General features: G+C 47.7%; 1 protein-coding gene and 1 long non-coding RNA gene across 7 annotated transcripts in view; one reads left to right on the top strand and one right to left on the bottom strand.

Annotated features, from left to right (window-relative positions):
• Window positions 1-22,262, top strand: part of LOC144153101 (uncharacterized) — a 201,635-nt gene that overhangs the window by 30,313 nt on the left and 149,060 nt on the right. The gene's annotated exons all lie outside the window — the stretch shown is intronic.
• LOC144153093 (cell adhesion molecule Dscam1-like) overlaps window positions 19,808-22,262 on the bottom strand; it is a 53,211-nt gene continuing 50,756 nt past the window's right edge. For all 6 annotated transcript variants that reach the window (XM_077684751.1, XM_077684749.1, XM_077684752.1 and 3 more), the window contains one exon: window positions 19,808-22,024. In XM_077684751.1, coding sequence (XP_077540877.1) covers window positions 21,935-22,024 — 90 coding nt within the window. In that variant the 3' untranslated portion in view covers window positions 19,808-21,934. The remainder of the gene's footprint in view (window positions 22,025-22,262) is intronic.

Here is a 22,262-nt window from a genome sequence, read left to right as displayed (position 1 = left end):
AGTTTAATAGTCCCTCACTTGAAAGTCCCGATTCATTTGCTCTCGCCCTACTGCTTAGCTCAGTTGTCAGAGGGAATTCTCTGAACACGGGAACATGGGGAAGTACTGTTCGTTTTTGTTGTGAAGTACAGAATCTCGACAGAGGTGTACGGCTTTTCTTTCTTGCCGCACGGGGTACTACATTTTAGAGGATGCTATTACTATTACTGTCAGTTTTAGTAGATACAGTGCTGATTGCGTTGCTGATCACAAACTTGGTCTTATTGCACGGGCTTCTCAACATTTGTATGGGCTGCAGTCACCTCTTCAGCCAGCGTGAAGCAGAAAAAGCCAACGTTACAATGAAACATTAAAACAATAATTGAAGTTCTGCAACAGAATGTTTAAAATGTTTGTTATACACAGTTTTTGTTTTTCACAAAGGCATATAGTTTCCGCAAGGAGCCCTTACTTAGTGTTTCTTTTAGTTGTGTGGCGGCAGCTTAATACAAAACAAAAGCGGTTAGAATCTTTTCCGATGACCCCGTTTCAGCTCCCGTGTTTTTCTCTTTCTTACCTCCAACGGCAGACACAAGACGCCTCGTGTACAGACTGGCTTCCGTAACAGGCCGCGCAGAAAACGACTGTACGGCGAAGTCGAGAAGCGCCGCGCGAAACACAAAGCAAATTTCCGGCGCAGCGCATGCCAAGAACATCTTAGTAACGTCGTATACGACCTTTTCATTTCCTCGCTTCGCAATGAAAGAGCCGTCGGAAAGAGATAGAAAAAAAAAGTGGAACAAAAGGAGCCAAATATAGCCTCAACAGCAGCAGCAACAGGACGGAAGGAGAGCCGGTGCGCATCTTTGGGATGCGGAGGAGCGTCCGTCTTGAAAATCAATAAACAGGGCGGCATCCCCGCGTCAGCTTGCGCCTCGCAGGAAACGGGCTTCCGCTCACGCACTACGTCCTCCTCAGCCTCCTCTGCTCATCCCTCCTGCGTTAAAGGATGCCCTCCTCTTCCGGCCGACGGCTGCTCATTCGCGTTCCTATACCGTGTTCACTCGGTTGGAACAGGGGCGCGATGTTTCGGTCATCGGCCGTAGCTTCTGTGTGGCCAGCCCACCGCAGTGCAGCAGGGGGTAGTTAGCGCTTCTGTGCTCGGAGTCGTGACTGGCAAGCTCGTTGAGCTCTGCGGAATTCTTTCCGGTATGCGTTGAAATAGATGCAATGGCCTCGACGGCGCTCCTGATCTCGAAATCGGCATTTTCTTTAGCATGTGTAGCGCAACGAAGAGGAAATAAAATGACCGCCCTATTCTACACTCGTGAGCTCTGGTTTTGCGTGAGAGGGTAGTGTTGGGCTCGCTCGCGCGCACACTCATACACGCGCACGCACGCGCGTACAGTCTCTCGTCTCTCTCGATGAAGAGTGGTGCCCTGCAGACGAGTTGTTAGAGGAGTGCAGCGCGAGGGCTTCAGTTTAGGCATGTGTCCTTTTGATCTGCTCTGACTGCGTCTTTTTCGGCCGTCTGCCCGTGTAATCTGCCGTTACTCGTTGCGCCATCTCTTCTCCATTTCCGTTCCTCCGATCAGGTTACGCTCATCCATCACCCTCTTCCGTCGGTAATTGAGTCGAGCCGTGCGTGGTCGCTAGTGGGCGGAGAACCTGGCCTGTGTATTTCTGGGTAATGCGGCAAGCTGGAAGTACCACAGAGGGTGCTTGTGAGGGATCTTACTGCAGCAGCTTCCGCAAACGTTAGCGATGGAATAGTTAAGTGAGACTTGAGCTTCTGTTCCGCACTCTCGGTACGCTTGTAAGTTGCTTCAAATCCACACATTTATGATAAGCGAAACACACTGTTGAGCAATCATACTTATCTAGGAGAGAGAGAGTGTGTGTGAGCGAGAAAGTGTGCGTGCGTGCGTGCGTGCGTGTGCGTGTATGTGGGTTTGCGTGCGTGTGTGTGTGTGTATGTGTGTGTGTGTGCGTGTGCGTGCGCGCGTGTGTGTGGGGGGGGGGGGAGATAAGGTTCACTCCTTCATACAAACGATGTAACTGGCGGCAGAGTCAAAATCCGTGGGAGTTTACCGGCGTGATACGCTGGCAGCTTTTGCTGTGGAGCGCGTGGATTTTGCGCAGTCCAGCGCATTTCAGTGTAACTTTACCCTCCTACCCCTCCGCAACAGGACAGTTTATGAGAATAGTATTAGTTGCAGAGGACTGGGTTGTATCGAGACGATGGAGATGAAGACTCCCTCTTTTAATTCCCCATCCGCCTCCTCACGTAGTCATATAGCGAGCCATCGCGCGTCGTTGCTGCACCTTGAAGACGTATATTTATCCGTGCACAGCAGGCTGCCTGGCTGTTTGATGTCGGTTGTACTTTCATAGTTTGGTTTTACTTACGTGACCCGCTGAAATTACGGTTTCCAGCAATGCATTTTCGGGCCTTCATTTTATGTCGTGCACGCGCATACAATGAGCTCTCTAGCATACACTCATAACGCATGCCCAATATTAGGATATTCGGGATGCGTTATGAACACGAGCTGAAGAGCTCGGCTCACGCCCGAGTGCAACGTCGTCTCGTGACTGAAGTTGCACTGGCGATATATGTCCTCCGCTTGCCAGCAGCGAGCTCCCGGGGGCGTCACAATGCTGGTAATGCGTCCAAGCAACTTTCGTTTTAACATCGCCCCAGTTCGCGTTCGTTGAAAGGCTTGACGAGCTTGTCATTTTGCGGAAACGGCAGTCGCTCTGTGATTGATGTGCGAATGCTATTGATTGAAATTTCAATGCTTCGTGGATGGGCTGAGGTGTGATTTGTTTAACGCAATAGCATTTCGGTAGCCAGCTCCCGCTGTCTTGTGGCCGCCCGTAACCGAACCAGAGATACACAAATGGGGGACTTCGCAGTGCACACTTTGGACCTTCAAATTGATACCAGAACCCGACTTCCTGCGAGCTGATAAATGCACCAAGGTCTAACGTTTGGCTACTTGGCTAGGAATTATATTTGACCGACAGCGCTAGAGGCGTACGACGAAGAAGAAAAGACACACACTAGCGCTAACTGTCAACCGGATAAGGTGTACTGGGCGGAGCAATAAACTTTCAAAGCGGTATCGTCCCGGCGGTTCCCCTTTTCGAAAGTGAACTGAGGTATAATTAGTAGCGAATTGCTGAGAGTGCAGTCGTTGCAAGGTTACTTTCGCCGTCTCCGTATACCATTTGCTCAAAACTTTGGCTGGTTGGTTCATATTATATATATATAAAAAAAATGTGTTAGCGCTGAAAAAGCTGGACACAGGAAAGACAAGCGGGAGTGGCACTTCCGTCTCCTTCGTCTTCTGTTTGTTCCGCTAACTTTTTGAAGTGAATTTTTTATGCGTTTTTGCCTTTTGACGCGCGTAACCGTTGCCGTTTCAGTTTGATGCTGCTAATCATTTTTCTGTTAATCTTGGTCTTGAGCGTATCTTGATCTAGTGAGTATCTTGATCTAGAGCGTATCTTGAGCGTAGTGATCTTGAGCGTATACTTTATAAATTGCATGCAATTATTATTCCCCCAAATAAACTTTCTCCAGTCGGTAATCAGCGCTTGTACTTTGCCCCCTCTGGTCTGTCCGCTTTTCCGCTTCGGCTTCGGTACGACGTTGTGTAAAGCGGAGCTAAAGCTATCGTCGCAGGGCTGTCCGGAGCCACCCAAAGATGTAAACCCTTACGTCGTGGCCGCGCAATCGCCTTTGCTGCGCAACCGTCGGATTAAGCCGGCCGCACCTCGCCTTACATTCGAGAAAGCACGGTACAACGGTCTCCGTGGCTTAGCAGCCCAAGTCCCCCACATCGCCCGCCTTGCACTGCTGCAGTGCGCTCTTTTTTCTTCTCTTCTTTCGAGCCTTGGCGGTTTCCCTTTTCGCGTTGCGCGTTTTTTCCGGCCATGCTGTCCGATTTACGGCCTGTCTGGGCTAATTTGACGCCGCCTCCGGCTTTGGTGCGCGCCGGCTCGTCTGCCCTTTCGGGCTACTTTCGCCGCGGCGCACGGCTGTTTGTTGTTTCGCGCGGCCGCCTGTGTCGTGCCGGGGGTCTTATTTTCGGATCGTGCTCGACACGTCGTGTACCGAGCCTTCCATCCCGCTTTGCGCACCTTGTGTCGCTCTCTGTAGCTTCCGCCTCCTTTCTAATGGATCCCGTTCACAGCAGATTTTATTACACGGCGCTGCGTGGGCTCTCGTCTTTGTTGCGTTGTAATAGTGCGTTTCTTCGTCCCTTGAGCGGTTGCTCAAGACAGGGGCACACAAAAGTTACAGGGATGAAAAGGAGGTCCTAGATGCAGAAGCTCCTATAGGATGCGAGAGCCGTGGGCCGTGGCTGACTCTCCTGTGTATGGGACTGCTTACACTCCTTTGTCGTTACGTTATGAAAACGGTACGCGCCGGTAACATTGGGCCGTGGGTGGCAGTGAAAGTGACAAGTTACCTAAAGGCCGGATCTTCAGGCATTAAAAACACACGTTTTAGGCGCCTAAAATAGGCAGGCAGAACGACGTTTTAGGCCTCCAACACCGTAAATATAGGCACCACAAATTTTTACATAAATGTAAACAATTTAAAACGACGACGTTTACGACCTGTATCTACGACAGCTAAAGCAAAAATGTTATTGTTTATGACGGTGCAAAGACGCCGCCAACAGTTGAGCATATATCCGTTAAATTTCCCATAAAATTGCTGGACTAATTTAATTTAATTGCATTTCGTTTATTTACTCTCAAGGCACAGAGCATTACAGAGAGGAGTAGGGTAACAAATAAAAAAAAACATACAGTAAAAAGGAAGTGTTATAATAAATTACAATTCAGCGTTCGAAATGGCTGTTTTGAAGGCGTTGGCGTCAGTGATAGATGCGATGAATGCTGGAAGGTGGTTCCAGTCGCCGGAAGTTTTGGGGACAAAAGAGTTGAAATGTTGGTTCATGCGGCTGAAAAGAATGCCAATTTTGTATTGGTGATAACTGCGTGATGATATGTAGGTTCGGGGCAAAAACAGTGAATCGGAGAGGGTTCGATTAGCATGATAGATCTTATGAGGCACAGACGTGAATTTTTGCGTCGTAGTAAAAGGTTAAGCAAGGTTGAGCTTTGCTATCATTGACGTGACACTTTGCGTGAATAGTTTGACATAATGAAACGTGCAGAGCGATTCTGAATGGATTCGATACTGTCTATGAGAGTGTTAATGTGAGGATCCCAAATAGAAGACGCATATTCGAGTTTTGGTCGCTCTAGTGTTTTGTAAAGAAGTTTTAGGTTTACCGGAGCAAGAGAGAAATTTCAACGTAAATAACCAAGAGCGCGGTTAGCATTGCATGTTATGTAATCAACGTGAACCTGCCACAAAAAGTTATTAGAGACGACAATACCGAGGTACTTGTAAGAAGAAACGTTGTTTAGTGGGAAGAATGACGACCCATTGGCCGTATTCAACAAGCGCGCTGCTCACATTCGTGTTCAATGGCCCCTGTCGCTTTCTCGAGCGTCGCATATAGTGAAACAGGCATGAAAAAGAATACTTGAGAGCTGGAAATACTGATTAAAAAAGCGCTACTTTATGTCTGCCTAACGCAATTTAGTTACGACACAACAAACAAGGCACAAAAATGAACTCGATAGACGAAGATTTATCCAAAAATTAACGTGCTCTTGCATGAGGGCTGTTTTAGGTGCAACTCTAGCAATTTTTTCATATACGCTGATATTATCCAAATTGTTCAGGCAAGATGTCCCAAAATGCCCAAATACACTTCTACATATTAAAGATCATTTGCAAAAGGTGCTTTAGCACGCGAAAAGTTGTTTGATGGATAAACGTGTGTTTGAAGCCTGTCGGCAGTGTGAATTTCAAGGCGAAAGGAAATACTGTGAAGTTTCGCCGTTGGTTTTTGAATATAGGAATGACCTGCTAACAAAAGCGTGTTCGGTACTTAACCGTTGCATTTAAAGCAGAGTTCGATTTAAGTAAGAGTTGTAGAAACGGGGATGGGACTGCACGTCTTCGAAGAAATCTGTTTGTAGATCACCCGGAACGTAGCATAGTAATCACTGCGAAAATTATCTCTAATTATCACCATTATCTCTAAATTTCTGGAATTAAAATGTTCTGCAGGAATTCAGATAATTATCTACTAATGCGTAGCATTTCTATGCCGCTTGTCCCGAGTGTGAGCTTTTACAGCCAATTTTTTTTTGTTTTTCTAAATCCTGTCCGACCATTTATCTTTATTCACGCTATTATAACGATTGAAAATAGAAAACATTCGCGAAATCTGGATTAGTGTATATATGCCATGCGTTATACGTTTCGCCATTTTCCGTAATTGTTTTGTATTTTTATTATTTTTCAGTTTTTCAAAATTTCGTGCGACCAGTTATCTCAATGTACGCTATTATAACGATTACAGGGGAAACTTTCGCGAAATGTGCATTTTTGTGGAAATGCAGGGTGTTACACGGTCCTGGCTGAGGGGGTACTCGGCAAAGAATGCTGCGCATTAAAATTGTGCCTCTTGTCACTGCATCTCATTTCACTGCTGCCAGTGGTGGCTTCCCGGAAGTTGTTTGAACTACAGGACTATAGTTTGAGCCCAATAGAGTTCCGAACAGTCAATGCTAGCTGCTCGGTAACACGAGGAACGTTCTCAAACTGCACTCAGAGGCAAAAGTTGAGGCTAAGTACTGTTCATATAGGCGCCGATTTTGAAAATAGGCACTTATAGGCACCTATTGACATTTAGGCACTAACGCCCGAAATAGGCATTTATAGGCATTATAAAAAAATCCATAAAAGATTTTCTTAACGTCTAATTCATGCTGATATATCGAAGTGGGGCGATAGAAGCGCAGGGAACAAAATAGGCATTGTCTCTAGTGACAACCTACGGCCGATGCACGACCGAAGAATTTGACAATTTGTTTTCTTGTTTGATACCCTACGGTTACTGCGCAAGGAAAAAATGACATTACGAAATATGCGCTAACTGGACAAACAGAGAAAGGACGACAAACAATGCGCAATTCACAGCTATTTATTTGCAGGAAAAGACGATGCCTTAAATAGGCTTCTAACATAACATGGAACCATAAAAGCAGATAGTAAAAACGATAACCACGCCACAGTATTAAGATCCCGCCTACCGCATGCTGTCTAAAAAAACGAAATTCATTGCTAAAAAGTGGTAACAGTGACGGTTCACTGATGCACCCCTCGCGATTTTTCTGAATGAAGTACGCTTCTGAAAGATCATGCGCCACAGTGTCACGGCTTCTGTCGGTTATCACTTTTTAGCAATGAATTTCGTTTTTTAGACAGCATGCGGTAGGCGGGATCTTAGTACTGTGGCGTTGTTATCGTTTTTACTATCTGCTTTTATGGTTCCATGTTATGTTAGAAGCCTAATTAAGGCATCGTCTTTTCCTGCAAATAAATAGTTGTGAGTTGCGCATTGTTTGTCGTCCTTTCTCTGTATGTCCAGTTAGCGCGTATGTCGTAATTCATAATGCACCGACTAGCCCAACAACACGTTTTACTGAAAAAATGACATCGTATTAATTTCGGTTTGTGTGCTTGTGGAATAGCAGGGTGAGCTTTACGCGATTTGCCGAAGTAATTTGAGCTGGTTATGGCAGTTTATTTCAAGTTTTTTTTTTGCCGGTGGTGACAAGATACACGGCAGTTTCGAATATATGTGTGCGTGCGCTGGGGAGGGGGGGGGGGGACGCTGAGTTTAAATCACGCAATTTCAGTTCTTGCCGTAAAACCTGAAAATATAGAATGTATTTATTCAGATTCAGGTGATTATTTCGTAATTCTCCTCGCTTGCATATTTAAAAACCTGACATCTTTCTGATACCTGTTAGCTTGGGGAAACCAGCGAAAAATAAGTCGCAGACATGAAGCAAAGAAAAGACAGCGCACACGGTTCGTGTCTACGCCTTATTTTTCGCTTGTTCCCCCAAGCTTCAGCTTGGACCGACTGGCCCAGCAAGCTGCACTTCTACGGTATACTATTGACCTCAGGAAAAACTTTGCTTTGGTTCAATTTTCCTGTTGAAATGTACCCACCATATCTATGTGCACCAATAGTTATAACGAAGCAAACGCTGCTTCCATTTATACTTCATTATAACCGCATTTTATCTTATATATTTATTGGGTACAATATATTTGAGGTTTTAAATTTTAAGGTAAGTGTGCCCCGAGGTGAAGAGGGCTTTTAGCAGGATGGAGAATTGCGCTAGTTGTTGGTATTTGTTGCTTGAACAGCGCAAAAAGACCAGATGAAGACGAGTAAAAACGCGGAACGGCTGCTGTCTTGTATGTTTACCGCTTTTTGTCTCGTATTTTTGCGCTGTTCACGCAACGAGTGGGAATTTTAGAATTAGAATTACGAGAAACTCCCATGACGACGGAAAGCGCAACCTTCTTCTTGGGGTTCTGGATTTGGAGATTTGGGAGCATTTCGTTCGTGTTTATGACACGTCTGCAGGTATATGCCAGCTTGGGATGCAGTTTAAAGATCAATTCACTTTAAGCTTGGATGTTTTCGCGGGTTTCTTGAATCTCGAGCTTAACCCACGACACTGGTGTCCTTTTGGCTGCATCGCATCGCCGAGCCTGTCCTGCCTCTACTTGTGTAGAAACGCAGGAAGTGCAGTGAATTTAAGGTTTCGTTGTCTGTACAAGAGTAGTGATCAGGAGGTATCAATAAGCGATCTTTCGCTACTCCCACTGTCGATTGCACATTGCTCTCGCATTGGTATCTATCCGTTCGCTTCGGGTTTTTGTCTCTCCTGCCGGGCGAGGAAGCTGTCTGGTCAATGGATAGCTTCCGCGTTACGCGCTGGCCAAAGCGGGTCGAAGCTTGGGCCGCAGCGCGCATGTATTGTCGCTGGAGGCAGCACGCTAGCAGGGCAGACGCGTCCGAAGACTAAGCGGCGCATATCTGCATGCACAGCTCTTGCGCGCTCTGCTCGCGCTGAATGCCGCGCAGCCCCCCCAGCGCGCCACATGCGGCGCGCGTGTGACAAGGCGCTCCTCGGCTTCCGCTGTCTCACATTGCGGACTCCTCGAATCCGACTCGACCTTATTCCGCGCGGAGCGGAGGCTGCGGCGGTGATAGGGGGGCGCGCCCGCGCTGCTGCGCGCGGCTTAATTATGGCGGACGTCATGCGATCCGGGTGATTCCGGCCTCGTCGTCGTCGTCGTCCTTCCCGTAGGGCTTTCTCTTTGTTCGGCGTGCGCGCGTATCTGGCTGACGAAGCCGGCAGCGTCGGGCCGGAAGGGCAGTAACCCTTTCTCCGCCGCGAGCCTTTGCTTACTTCGATCGATCGGCCGTGCCGCAGCGGTGGCGCCGAGGCTCGTGACGCATGGGAACGCGCTCAGTTTGCCGAGAGCCGCTCTCGTCACGCCGGTGTTTGTAAGGTCTCGCATGCTATTCAACGAGTGCCTGAGGAAGTGGTCGCAGTGAGCGCGATACGCAACTTTGCTGGGCTTACGATGGTTGCGCGTACGGTGTTCCACGTTAGATTTGTAGTGAAGGGCTCCGCGGCGTTCTGCTCGGAGTACCCATGCCTGGCTTTCCTTACTGTGTCCTGTTTGAGCGCTCATTTCTTTAGACAGGTTCCAACTCGCCCAAGCTTCAAACTCTCAGTGTTCTCATACGTCCTTATATTCGCGATGCAGTGTTTTTGTTCAGAGTTCGTGTGTTTGAAATACAATTTCCTGTTGTTTTGGTCAGCTCAATTGTTTACGTCATTATTGTGCTGTAGATGTTTGGAAACTACGACAAAAGCAGCTTGCTTTAATTAGAATTCGCGCTGGGTGGGCGGGCATTTTTCACCACTTTCTTTCTGACTCAAAAAATTCCGAGGTTTTCTTGAGTGCCAACCCTTATCCTGATGTCTTAATTCACCGAGCCCCTCATTTACCATTTCTGATTCGCTACACACACACACACACACACACACACACACACACACACACACACACACACACACACACACACACACACACACACACACACACACACGCACGCACGCACGCACGCACACGCACACACACACACACACACACACACACACACATACACACACACACACACACACATTGTAACGGCGTAATTTGGTCACGCATCGCTACTGTTGAAGGACGAGTCCGGCGATGAAGCAGTCAAGGCGTTCAAGAGGTTTTAAAGTTAACTGATTTAATTTACTGGTAACATTGATGACATTTAGCACATACGAACTTGAAACAAGTGCACTTAGTACATAGATGAGAAAGACAGTCAAAAGATTAAGAGTACTTAGCGGGACATGGCTGACTGGATCCCGATCTCCCGGCGGGAGGGCACGACGACGAGCGGCCGGCAGAGTTTCTGAAGTGAGCCCTGGTGCAGGCCGCCCGCGCTCCCGGCAATAGCCAGCGGAGCCGCGTTATATTCGCTTCAAGCGGTCCGGTGGGGGACGTATTGGGGGAAAAAGTGCATCCTGGAGCGTGCGGACCTAATGGAACAAGGCTTTCTGCAGCCAATCGGCGAGACGCTTCTTAGCTCCAATCAGCCACATTTTTGAAAGGAAAAAGAAACCAATCACAGAAGACACAAAGTTCAAACTCGAAGGCGCCCGTTTCCGGCAAAAGAATTACTGGTGAGAATAAAGTAGTGCATACAAACTCGAAAGGGGAAAAGACAGGCGGTCGTTTGAACCAGACCGAGGGCTCGGAGCACAGAGCGGTCCGCGTAGACGCAACGGGGGGTCGGAGACGCCACTGCGGCGCGGTAACCTGAGACGGGCCGATGGCTCGCTCCCCTGAACAGTCGCGTACTCCGGTCGGTCCGAGCGCAAACACACGTGCCGGAGCCGTTTCTCAGAAAAAAAGGGGGCCAGGGCCTAGTCGCGTCCGAAGCGCTTTCACACAAAACACTTGGGAGGAAGAGCCCTGGCTGCGGGCACAGAACTCAAAACAACCAGAAAACAGTAACAGACATCTCCTTCGCGACAATATATATATATATATATATATATATATATATATATATATATATATATATATATATATATATATATATATATATATATATATATATATATATATATATATATATATATATATATATATTATGTATAACCTACGTTAACTGGGAATGAGTGGCTCGTTCAATGAACTTTTGCTGCAGGCTTGCATGCAAAAGTTCTGGGTCGCGTATGCATAATCCTAATGTGAGTTTTGCTTGCTCTTACTTACTTTCACGATAGTCGACTTGCGGAACAAGGCGGAAAAAAAATTCTCCATTTTGCCTAAATAGTTATGTAACAACAAAAAACCCGGTCGCAATATCGAAAGTTTGGGGACGTACGGGAGGGCCGTACGCGTGATGGATGAAGCGTCGCCCACGACACGTGCCGTGCCAGTTAGCCACCGGTGCGGAATGTCACCTGGCTGCCGCTGAAGCGATTGCGTAACCTCGGCACCGCTACATTCCGCTGGCTGGTTAGAGTAGACGATAGCGTCGAACTTTCGGCGTCACTTTTTGGCGTGTCGTCGCCACCTCCATCTTACTTAACGTGACAAGTTCGTTCTCGTCGTGCACCTTGAAACGTCTTTGTTCTCTTCGTGGCCTCACCTACGAGCCCAGTCATGCCATAGACCGGGCCCCTAATAGGCGACCCCGCTCGCTGCTTTCGTGAGACGACGAGGTATACGCCGACCAAGGGAGGTTTATAGATGCGCGCTTTCGAGGCCATAAGACTAGTGTGTGCGGCGCCATCTATCAGCAGTAGCGGTCCTAAAGATTGGTTTTGGGGGGGCGATTTTTTTGGGGGGGGAGGGGTGGGGGGCGAGGCGAATAAAGAATCGCTTCAATTCTCCAAAGAATCGCTCCTTGCGCCAATTCTGCTGAAGTGGTGATAACCATGGAGGTGTGTGCGCGTATGCGGTGCAACACACTGGGATTTAACTTCGCGCAAGTGGAATGCTTAAAAAAAAACTAAAAATAAGAAACTGAGGACCTCTTTGGGGGGGGCGACCGCCCCCTTCGCCCCCTCCTTGGGACCGCCACTGACCGGTGCCTGATGCAATATCCATCTCCATATCTGGTATTGATCAGCAAGAACTCAATTTTTACAGCAAATATGTACCTAACCTGTCTAATTCCCCAGTTCTCGCACCCGTGAGGAACGAGAACGCGGGGACTGGTGTTTGGCGTATGGAAAAAAATCATAAACGAGCGACGTACTGCTGGCGGTTCGGTTCGGCAATACGCCTCGAGCTTCGCGATCGCTGCGCCGCCTGCCGCCGCTTCTCCGCGGCGTTGACGGGATTTGCGCTGCGCGGCTGATAGGGGTTCGTGCAGTGTTTTGGTTCGGTTTTTCTTCTTTTCGCCTTTCCGCGCCCTAAAAAAACTTGTTATGGTGACGTCGATAAGTAAAGAGTACGTTTAGGTCGCTTAAAAAGCAGCTGCGTCTTCGTAAAGTACGCGATCCCCTGCAAGAACTACCGGGGGACGCGGTTCTGCGCGCTTCGTCGCCGCTCTTCCGGGCGTCGGCGACGGCAGCAGCATATCACCACTGTCACTTCCAAATACGTCAAGCTGTGACAAATGAATTCTACTGTCGCCCCGTTTTTACCTGATACTGGCACAGCGAGAGGTTGGCTTCATTTTGCAGCGTGGACAACGAATACGACTTCGTTTCGAATATATACGTCGCAGAAAAATATGTTTCGGGGATGTGATTACCCAATTCCGGACAATAAATTATGCCCTTTATGAGAATATAAACCATGCGAAAATGTTAAGTATATTCCAAGCCTGTGGGTCGTTAAATATTTGCCCACACACGCCTTATAGCAAGAATTAATGAAACCACGGAAAAATAAATGCTGTGCAAGTGCGGAAGAAACATTATAGCTTTAACGGAAATGAAAAAAAAAAAAAGCAGTGCAGCTTCTGAGATGCTAAAGACGTTCGTCGAAACTTAAGCCAGGTAGGGTTCACCAGACCAACTATATGCGAAATGCACTGCTATTTCGCGAGACATCAGTGGGGTAGGGGGGGGGGGAGGAGGAGGAGGAGAGGGGGACGTTGTGTACAAATGCGGAGCAGCGGAATCAAGCAATGAACGTTTTAATAATCACACACACAAATCTCGCGTTCACTGTCCTTTTGTTTTTCGACTTCAACGAAGACCTGATCGTACGGCGGACGCATATTTGGACATATCAACAAGCGATGAAATGTGTCGTTGGAAGAGTGGCATGCGATAAGGCTCTCTGATTTCAGTTTCTGCTTCATTCTGCAGACTCCCTGTGCCATATGACGATATTTCAAAGAAGCATTTAGTCGCAGACGTGGATTACATTCCAAGCCTGTCTCCGCGCTGCTCGCAGAGGATATATGTAGCAGATGAATTTTTGTGGGCTCTCACCTCACGACAAGACGACTCTGTCGTGTGCTGACCCCTGAGTATAATTATGCATTGTCCATCGTACTTTTTGTTGAATATTCCCGAAATTAACCCAGACTGGCTTGTAAATGGGGGTGATCAATATCTGAGGTATAATATTGGCTAACGTAACTGGCGTGCTGTCAGGTATGAGTGCACCGCTGATTATGTAAGCGCACAAAACTGATTTACATCGTAGTGTATAACCGTAGCATGAGCATCTGAGGAACCGGTGGTCACGGAGACACTGTTAGTAAATTTCAGGGCCGTGTAACTACAATCAGCTCCATCATACGCCGGTTCCGCAACGATAGCCTGTGACACGCACCTGGCGCTTATGCAGACCGAATATACCACACTAAGACCGCGTCAGAAACATTTATGCTCTCGTAAACACATCCCATATTTGCGAACAGAGTGACTGCTCCACAAAAACATGGATTCAAAACGCCCGCAAACGGTAAATCTCGGTCGTGAACGTGCCTCAAAAGCAGTGGCGGCACTGGGGAGCGGGACGCGGACTCCCGCCGCTGCTTTCGAAACGGGCCGCTAGGGGGATTTCAGTGGCGCCCCTACAGGCCGCGCTCGAGGCGTATAGTGTACATGCGTCATTTCGGTGACGGATATGACGGTAATGAAATCTTGGTGTATTCCGGCATAAAACACTTTGGTGCAAAAATATAAAACCGGAAAATGAACAACCCTAAGTACAAGGTACTCTTTAGTACTAAAGGTTGCTTCCCCGCAAGAAGACACTGTGTGCAGGGGTGCACCCTTTACAGGCCACTTGCTTCGTTGTAATGGCGTCATTTCCGTGACGGATGTAACATCACCGAAATCTTGGTGTGTCCGGGAATAAAATGCTGTCGTGTTAAAATAAAAAGAAGGCCTTAGGGCCTCCATCAATAAACGTGTCTTATATTGCCCATGGCACAACGTCTTCTCAGTGAAGCGTTTCTGTTTAGAGTTGAAGCCGACTTTAAGGAGATCGGTGCGAGCTTGATTTTTTTGTAAGCTTGCTTTCCCTCGTCGTATGTTGCGCAGTGAAGCATGGTCAGTTAGGGAGGGATTTTGGTTACAGCCCTACTTTGCACTCCTCGCCACCGATGCCATCTCTTTCCCGAGTGGGGTATGTGTACTTCTCGCCCCGCGTGGCGTCTATATCCCTCCTTTCCTTTTTCATGCGCGCGTTTGGGTGGTGGGCGTGGGGGCTTGCGTGCGCGCAGGCAGGTTTCACGCGCTCCGTTGACTATGCTGGGGAGAGACTTCAACGTGGACGTCTCACGGCCCGATGCGACCTGACTGCTGTCTTCTGTGGTCGAGCGGTTGGGGTTAGTGTGTTACACAGGCAGAAAGATCCCTACGACGCCGGAGGAAAAAGGGCGGCCCCATGTTTGTCCCCTAGAGTAAAGCTGTAGTCCTTCCAAGTATAATTCAGATATTTGTATGCTCAATCGCGTATTGCGCACAAACGGGTTTTGTTTCGGGCACTCCTTGGACGGCGCCCGGCTTCGCTGGTCATCCTTCATAGAGTGGAAGACCGCTGATTTTTTTTTTCTGTAGTAGTAGGCTCCATTGCAATAGGGTGTGTGGGAAAGACGGGTTCACAGAAACCAAGCTTTGCACAGAGTTCATCTTGAAGGTGGAATCGCTCACACAACAGGGACGAAAGCAGAAAAAACAGAAAGCAGAAAAAAATAGCGCCGTGTCGTCTCTGTTTTTTCTACTTTCGTCTCTGTTGTGTGAGCGCTTCCACCTTCAAGATGTGCAGCTACCAACTAGCCCAATTGTCCGTTCTACTGCAGTACACAGCGTTTCTTTAAATTCGGCTTTGCTACTTTACACAAATGTCTTGCCGTGAAGACTTTTTATGCGCAGTATAAGCAAGCATATCAAAATTTCAAGGCCATAGAACTGAACAGCAGAGCCATTTAGGGTGACACAAATCCGTCCGGTGTAGGCAGAAAACCCCGAGTGCACGTGAGCGTGTGCTTCGTGGCCACCGCCCGGCGTCGTCCAGGCTTGCGCGTGGGCTTACGCCACATGAGGAGCCCCGGCTTCGTCGTCGTCGTGCAGCGACCGGAGCTCCACGAGTCTGCCGCGCCAAAGGCGATGGCGACGAATCTGTCAAGTTATCCTTCGCCATCCAGACGTCAGCTGGTCACTGGTCTATCTGACGAAGGAGTGGAGGTCTACCAGGACGAGGACGCGCTACGAGATGATTTGCCCTACGCGGCTGTGCCGTTGGAAGGCGACGACGAAAGGGATGGCGATGATCACTTTTTTTTTCCTGACAATCCTGTTCAATCCAAAGATTTTTTTTTCTACTCTCAATGTTTTTTCTCGTACTTCTTCTTTTTTTTTTTCTAAAATAAACCGGGTCACAGCCTAATTATTACTGGCAGCTTATTGGCCAATCCCCCGCGTGGGTACGCGCCATAACATAAGGAACCAACCAACTAACCAACCAACCACTGTACATACATTAATGGTTATTGCATTACAGTGACGTCCAAAACGCCTTTGCTGGGTTCCGGCTGCTCCCTCTCTCCTCGGATCCGCTGTCACTGTGGGGAGAAGCTTTAGTTCGACTCCCAGCTGTGCTGTTTCTTCAGCCTTGCGCCACTAGTGCAAGCTGCCCCCTTTTTTTTTTTTCCATTCGCCTCGAGTACCTTTAAATTTTGCCGACATGTTCCATCCGGGCTATTTGCAACCGCATATGCATTCCGTTTTCTGGAACGGACGCTGCTGGTGCTCGTGGCATGCTTGTCCGGAGGGCAACACCATGAAAATGGAAATCATTCACAAGTTCAGGTATCAGCTCCCCTGACCTGCACATACAGCGTGCCATGTCATTCGTTCCCCCTCGACCTGACACAGCCCTTTCTTGTGGTGTCTTGTTAATGCAGTCGAACCTTGTTATAACGGACACTGATATAGCGAATTATTGGCTATAGCGAGCTAAATACGAACTTAGGTTGGTCACGCTTTATTTCGGTGACACTTATTAATTCTTTTTATAACGAAACAATAACCGCCAGAGCCGCGCGCGATATCGGCTATAATGAATACGCGAGGCTTTAAACTTGATAGCTAGTTTAAAAAGCAAAATATAAAATATAGAATATAACGGTTTGTGAAACTACAAAAGTAGAAAAGGCCCTTTCGTGCGTGGACACCGTGGAAAGCTTCATCCGGCAGTGCTGTGAGTAGCCGCCAGGCGAAGGTCACATCCTTCCTCAAATAAAAAATAAAACGCAGGCCTGTTCTGTCAACCGTACTTTATTCTGTTGCAATTGCACGTTGCCATGTTCCGGTCCATTTAATTTGAAATGCGAAAAGGAGACAGCTAAGGATTACGTCGTGTATAACGAGTTCGAAACCTACAATAATGCGCTTATTATCTAAGATTTTCGCGTGAGCCAGATTGCCGATTTGTTACAGCCGATTTTTACCTCTACTATTACAACGAATATCGGATATAACGAACTAATTTACTGTCTCGATACTACTTATAACGATGTTTGACTGTAGTGGAATCGGTAATGTTTATTCCTACTTGATTTTCATGGCGGCAAGATGAGGCTCGTCGGCGACCGCGCGACACTTCTTATGCTAGTTCACCCGTCTGTGACCTCAAAGAAGGCATCTGTTGTCGACCCTTTGCAACCCTTACTTTCGCCTTCCGTTCTCCGAGAAGAAGATCCTGGTTCGTTGGCCTTCTCCGCCATCAACCCGCAAGGCGATGGAGGCGCTGGTACGCGCCATCCGATGGACGGGATTGCACGAGAGACTGATGTTAACTTCATATGGGCTTGTTTTATTGAAAGCGCAACACAAACATAAGTACTACGGCCGAACCCACGTGCTCTGTCATCATGGCGCGCAGCTAGATAATCACGCATATCTCATACTTCATGTATTGACACTGATTTTTAACGCACGGATCGATTCAGAAACGATTTTTTTTTTTCATGCAGTGTTATCGACGGCTCGCTAATGCATTAATCGCCTCTTTTCTAACATGAAACGCCTCAGTGACTCCCCCAGTGAGCTGATTGCCGTGAACCGAAAGGATCCTAATATGAAAAAGCAAAACGCACCCGTGTTCGGAGCAAGCCTGTTTACAGTCTTGTGTTTGAGTGAGTTTTGGTGTTCTAATAATCTTATATTTATACAACGACTGGTTATGCAATGAACATCTAGACTCTAGAGTCTTCTTTTTGCCAATTTTCACTTTCTGAACGGGCAGGGGAGCAATGCTGGCTATATCCAGACGACGGTTCCGTTTTGCGCCCAGATCCGTTCGCCTCACATCAATTTCCACTGAATGATATATTATGTTCCTCGCGGTTACCAGACGCTCAAGTAACAGTAAATTATAGAATAATGGTGCAGGCTTTTATTTGTGAATTTTCTAAGGTGCGTGATTGAGGGGCATCGCTTTATTCCGGGAAGGGGATTTTTTCCACCTCAACGTTAAATTCCGTGTGTTGCACTCGGCAGCCTTTGGAGTCGTCGCATAGCACGCAGTGGCAGCAGGAAGTATCGACATTGAAAGTCATTAAGAGGTTGCGCTTACTGTCCGGTGTTATTGGAGTTGACCAGTCCTTGTGTAGCATGTGGATGCATGATTAAAGTAGGTCTGCGCAATGCTCATCCTTTTACAGGCTACAAATATGCCACATGAATAGAATTATTAGCGTGACTGTCAAGCAAGAACGCTAGATGTTGGCTTACTCCATTGTGAAAAACAGGAGAGAGTGGCAAGGCTAGAGATATTGAAACCACACCAGTTCGTTGGAATGTTTGTTTATTTCTTCGATATTTACATAACCAAATACATAAATGTGTACAAAAAAGGCGCTTCACTACAAGGAACGAACTGCGACTAAGGAAAGGATTTTTTTCCACTCCTGAACGGCTGAGAAGCGTCGAGTCTTGGGAGAATGAACCTGTGGTATGACGGCCACGAAACGATAAATGCTTTGCTAGTCCTAGATGAAACTTCAGTGCTGTGGTCGTACCTCCGTCTACACGACCCCCCACACAGTGCAGCGTGCGAGGCAACAGCGCATGCGCAGTTTCAACGGTCATCAAACATCATCGTCATCATGCTTGAACATGCACACAGTCGGGTAAAATCGGTTACGTCTGGATAACTTGAAATCGGCAGAGCGTGTTTCGCGTCAGTTGAGCGAATCGGGGAAGCAACTGCACGTGGGTAGAAAGCTGGGATGTGTTCTACGCATGCCCACTTGCTTTGCCGTTCCGCTCAGCCAGTATCAAAAATGGGAACACGTTCAGTGTAAAGGAACCATTGCAGCTACTGTGCGACTTTTTTTCTTCCTGAGGTTGGTCGTATTGAGCAGTGGATAACGAGCCATATTTCCCCCGTAACGTTTACCCGAAGACCCTGACCCGATGAGCGCGGCGTTGCCACGACACGATGGATATAACTACTATAAGTTTTCATTTGTTTCGGTAATGCCCGTTGGAGAAATGTTTTGTGCCGTCGTATTTGTGGGGGGCGTGGAGGTTACGCCGACAAGATAACAGGAAAAGTTATTAAAAATGGTCCGTTGGGCGGATAACCGCTCGGAAAATGGGTTTGTTAGTCACATGACTGAAGTGTTCAATTCCTGGATTGTGCAAATAGTTTTGTTGTAACACAGTTTTCGCACTGTACAATACTCGAACTTGAGATGGACAGCTCCACTCGTTCCTTCGCTAAGCCAGCTCTCTGCCGTGTGCGCGACGTCGCGTCCACTTTTGTGGTTTAGTAACGGCGCTTGTCAGCAGAAAATACGCACTGAATGAGATTCTGGTATTCGTGTGTTCCCTACATTGCAGACAATAAATACATGAGGCTGTCTGCCGTGTTAAGCTTGCAGCCCCAAGCTTTACTATACATGTTGAGAGCTCAAAAGGCTATAAAAGACCCCACTGTCCTCTGTTTAATTTGCTCTTGTTTTTATATTTTCACAGGATAAGCAAAAAAAAAAAAAGGTATGGAAAATCATTTACCGAATATTTTTGCTTTAGAAGCGCATACTCTCTTGGCACAGCTGGTACTATTGGTAACTCTGGAAGCAGATAGTGGTAGTTAATTCACCCTGTAATACGAAAGGGGTGTGACGTATTGCACTTTTTAAGCGTCAAGTGCAAAAAAGGGAAGGATTTGAATGTACTTCGACATCGATTGACTGTGCCAACTTGAGTTGTGGTGAGTAAGTGTCGTGCCAGTGCGAAACACACAAAAGGTACATTGTTTTACATCGGCGTCACCGAAAGCCGACGTAGCGTGGTGGAGAACTCCGGTTTATCCGATGTGAGTACCCTGAAACGGATGTTTTGGCAGTTCGGCAGTATGAAGGAACTATCGCGGCAATGTCGAAACGCTTCGCAGGAGAATTATTTTTTCTTCGGCTGTTTGGAATGCCTTACTACGAATGTGTTAAAAAATCCTAAATCGGCTCAACCCCGGCATGATTCCTCTTACGCCACTGTGAGGTCAAGGAACTCTCCATGCAATAGTTGCCCAGTGTTTGTATTATTCTTGCATAGAACACAAACGAGCAATAACAATTACTGTTCACTGGCATTATTAGATGGGGATACAACGGCCACTTGATCCGGCTTGTTGTTCCTACTGAACTTCACTCCGTGGTATAAATCTCCGACAGCACTTTGTATGGCGCCCCTGCGATTTAATTAGATGTATACTGAGACGACAGGGATATTACGCAATCGCTGCTTGTGCTAAGTCTTCTTAATACGAGATGACTCTTCTGCACAAACACATATCAGGGGAAAGTCGTGCCACAGGGTCGTAAAGTTGTGGTGTCGAAAAGCGAAGAAATAAAAACGGAACAATTTTTACCTAGGTACCTTGTTGTATACGTAGTCGACACTCCGTGTTGTAAGTTAGCTGCCGGCAGAGGCCCGAAGAGTACAAAAGGAAGGGTACGACTAATGTGACTAGACTGAGCCCTCCAGGCAACCGGTGCCTGAAGCTGCATCACGAAGTGCTGAACAGTGTGTGTTGTGCGGAAGCGTTAAGTAGAAAAAGACGGTGTTAAGTAGTTGCTGCGACTTCTATATAACGCACCACGTTCATCATCACTGATGTTGAAAAGCAGAGGGCATCACTCGCTCCGAGCGAAACTGACAACAGTCTGGCGTGAAAGGAGGCTCAGAATGTATGCGGTCATTTCGAGTTATTGCCGAGGTTTTCTATATGCGGCTATTTTCTTTGTCTCGTAGCGTCGAATGAAATCTTGCTTATCTCTCACTGCTACCTTCATTCTCTTATTCAAATTCTTTTTCCAACTTTTAAAGCTTGCTTGTGAGCATAAAACTCCGTCCAAATAGCCCTTCTGAGTCGCGTCGCGAAACCACTCGACAATATATCGAGATCGTAGTTGCCCTCTGAAAAGTCAGCTTCTACAACCTTTGTGGAAAATTCGTTCTAAACCCTGCTATATAACAAAGTGGATCACCTTCGGCAGCCCTCGCACCCTTGCGAAAAAAATTCAATGACTCAGTGTTGCGGCCTGTAGTAATTCGTCGTGAGCACATAATCATCGTTAATGGAGTACCCCGTAGCGTTGCATAATTCGTATAGTCTCCTACGCATAAATCTGAGAAATAGTTGGCTATAGTACAAGTTAGCTAACGGAGGTAAAGCCATCGCTTTAAAGATTACCCAGCAGTCGCTGTAGCCGCGGAATGTTGAAATAGAACAATATGATGTTATAAATGCAAAGCTGCAACATACATAAATTCGATGAAACGAAAAAAAAATCTTTTCGGAGCAAACCCGCGACCTCCGTCTACCTCTCTAGCGTTGCTTTGCAGAAACAGTCGCCTTGACTGTGAGGCGTTTTGAGTGGCTGCCTGTAACGACCCGTGGCCTGTTCTCGACATTTTGTACAGTGCTGTGTTGACTCGAAGAATGCGAGTTTATGGCGAAGTGGGGAGGGTATTGGTGTATGGTGTAAAACGCCCCGGCACACACACACACAGTCACAACACACACCTAGGCTGGGACTATTGTGTAGGACGCTCGTGAATCAGGGAGAGGTTTTGAAGGCTCCGTCACGTATCCTGAAAAGACGACCAGCATGATTCTCGTGTAGTCCCAAAAACGCGCGAGGCCAGCGCACGCCACACTGGGTCCACGTGGTGTCTCTATCAGGGCGTAGTCGTCGTCCGGCCTGCAGGAGCACATGGGCGCAGACGGTTTGTCGTCGCCACCATTCAGGCACTCCTCCGGACCGATGGCGGAGGGTCGTCACTCCGCCGATTGACTTCGGCGGTGCGCGAACTCTCCTCCGCTCGGCTCCGCATCCGTGTTTCCCAGCCCGCAGTCGTGTGCACGCCTGTTTGTCCGCTGAACGGCACTGAGAGATGGAGTCTATTTGGGGCCTCGCCGCCTTGCCCGGGGGTGCGATCACTGTGCGCTGTCGTAGTAGGTCTCGTCCATTCGCAGCGGAGAGTGTTCCGGATGCGGCAGCGGCCGGTCCTTCATCGGGTTCGGAGGCTGCGGGAGGGCGAAATTGAGATGCCTTATGCGCAACAGCTGCCACGCGTGTTCGGATCGAAAGTGGAGGAGACATGGATGATGACAGTGTGGCTGATATTTCTATTTAGAAGCGGTATATTCCTACTCATTTCTCATTCACGTCCTTGCGTTCTGTACGCCTCTTCTTTCGATTTTCTTAATCTTTAAATTATTGTGTAATGCCTGACATGACAGGCGTGAAGTCCATCAAGACGAG

Source organism: Haemaphysalis longicornis, unplaced genomic scaffold, assembly GCF_048455015.1.
Source record: "Haemaphysalis longicornis isolate Haplotype H1 unplaced genomic scaffold, Haemaphysalis longicornis Haplotype H1 scaffold_9, whole genome shotgun sequence".
NCBI classification, from domain to species: Eukaryota; Metazoa; Arthropoda; class Arachnida; order Ixodida; family Ixodidae; genus Haemaphysalis; species Haemaphysalis longicornis.
Note: the sequence above shows the minus strand (reverse complement) of the source record. Positions and strands in the feature narration are given on the sequence as shown.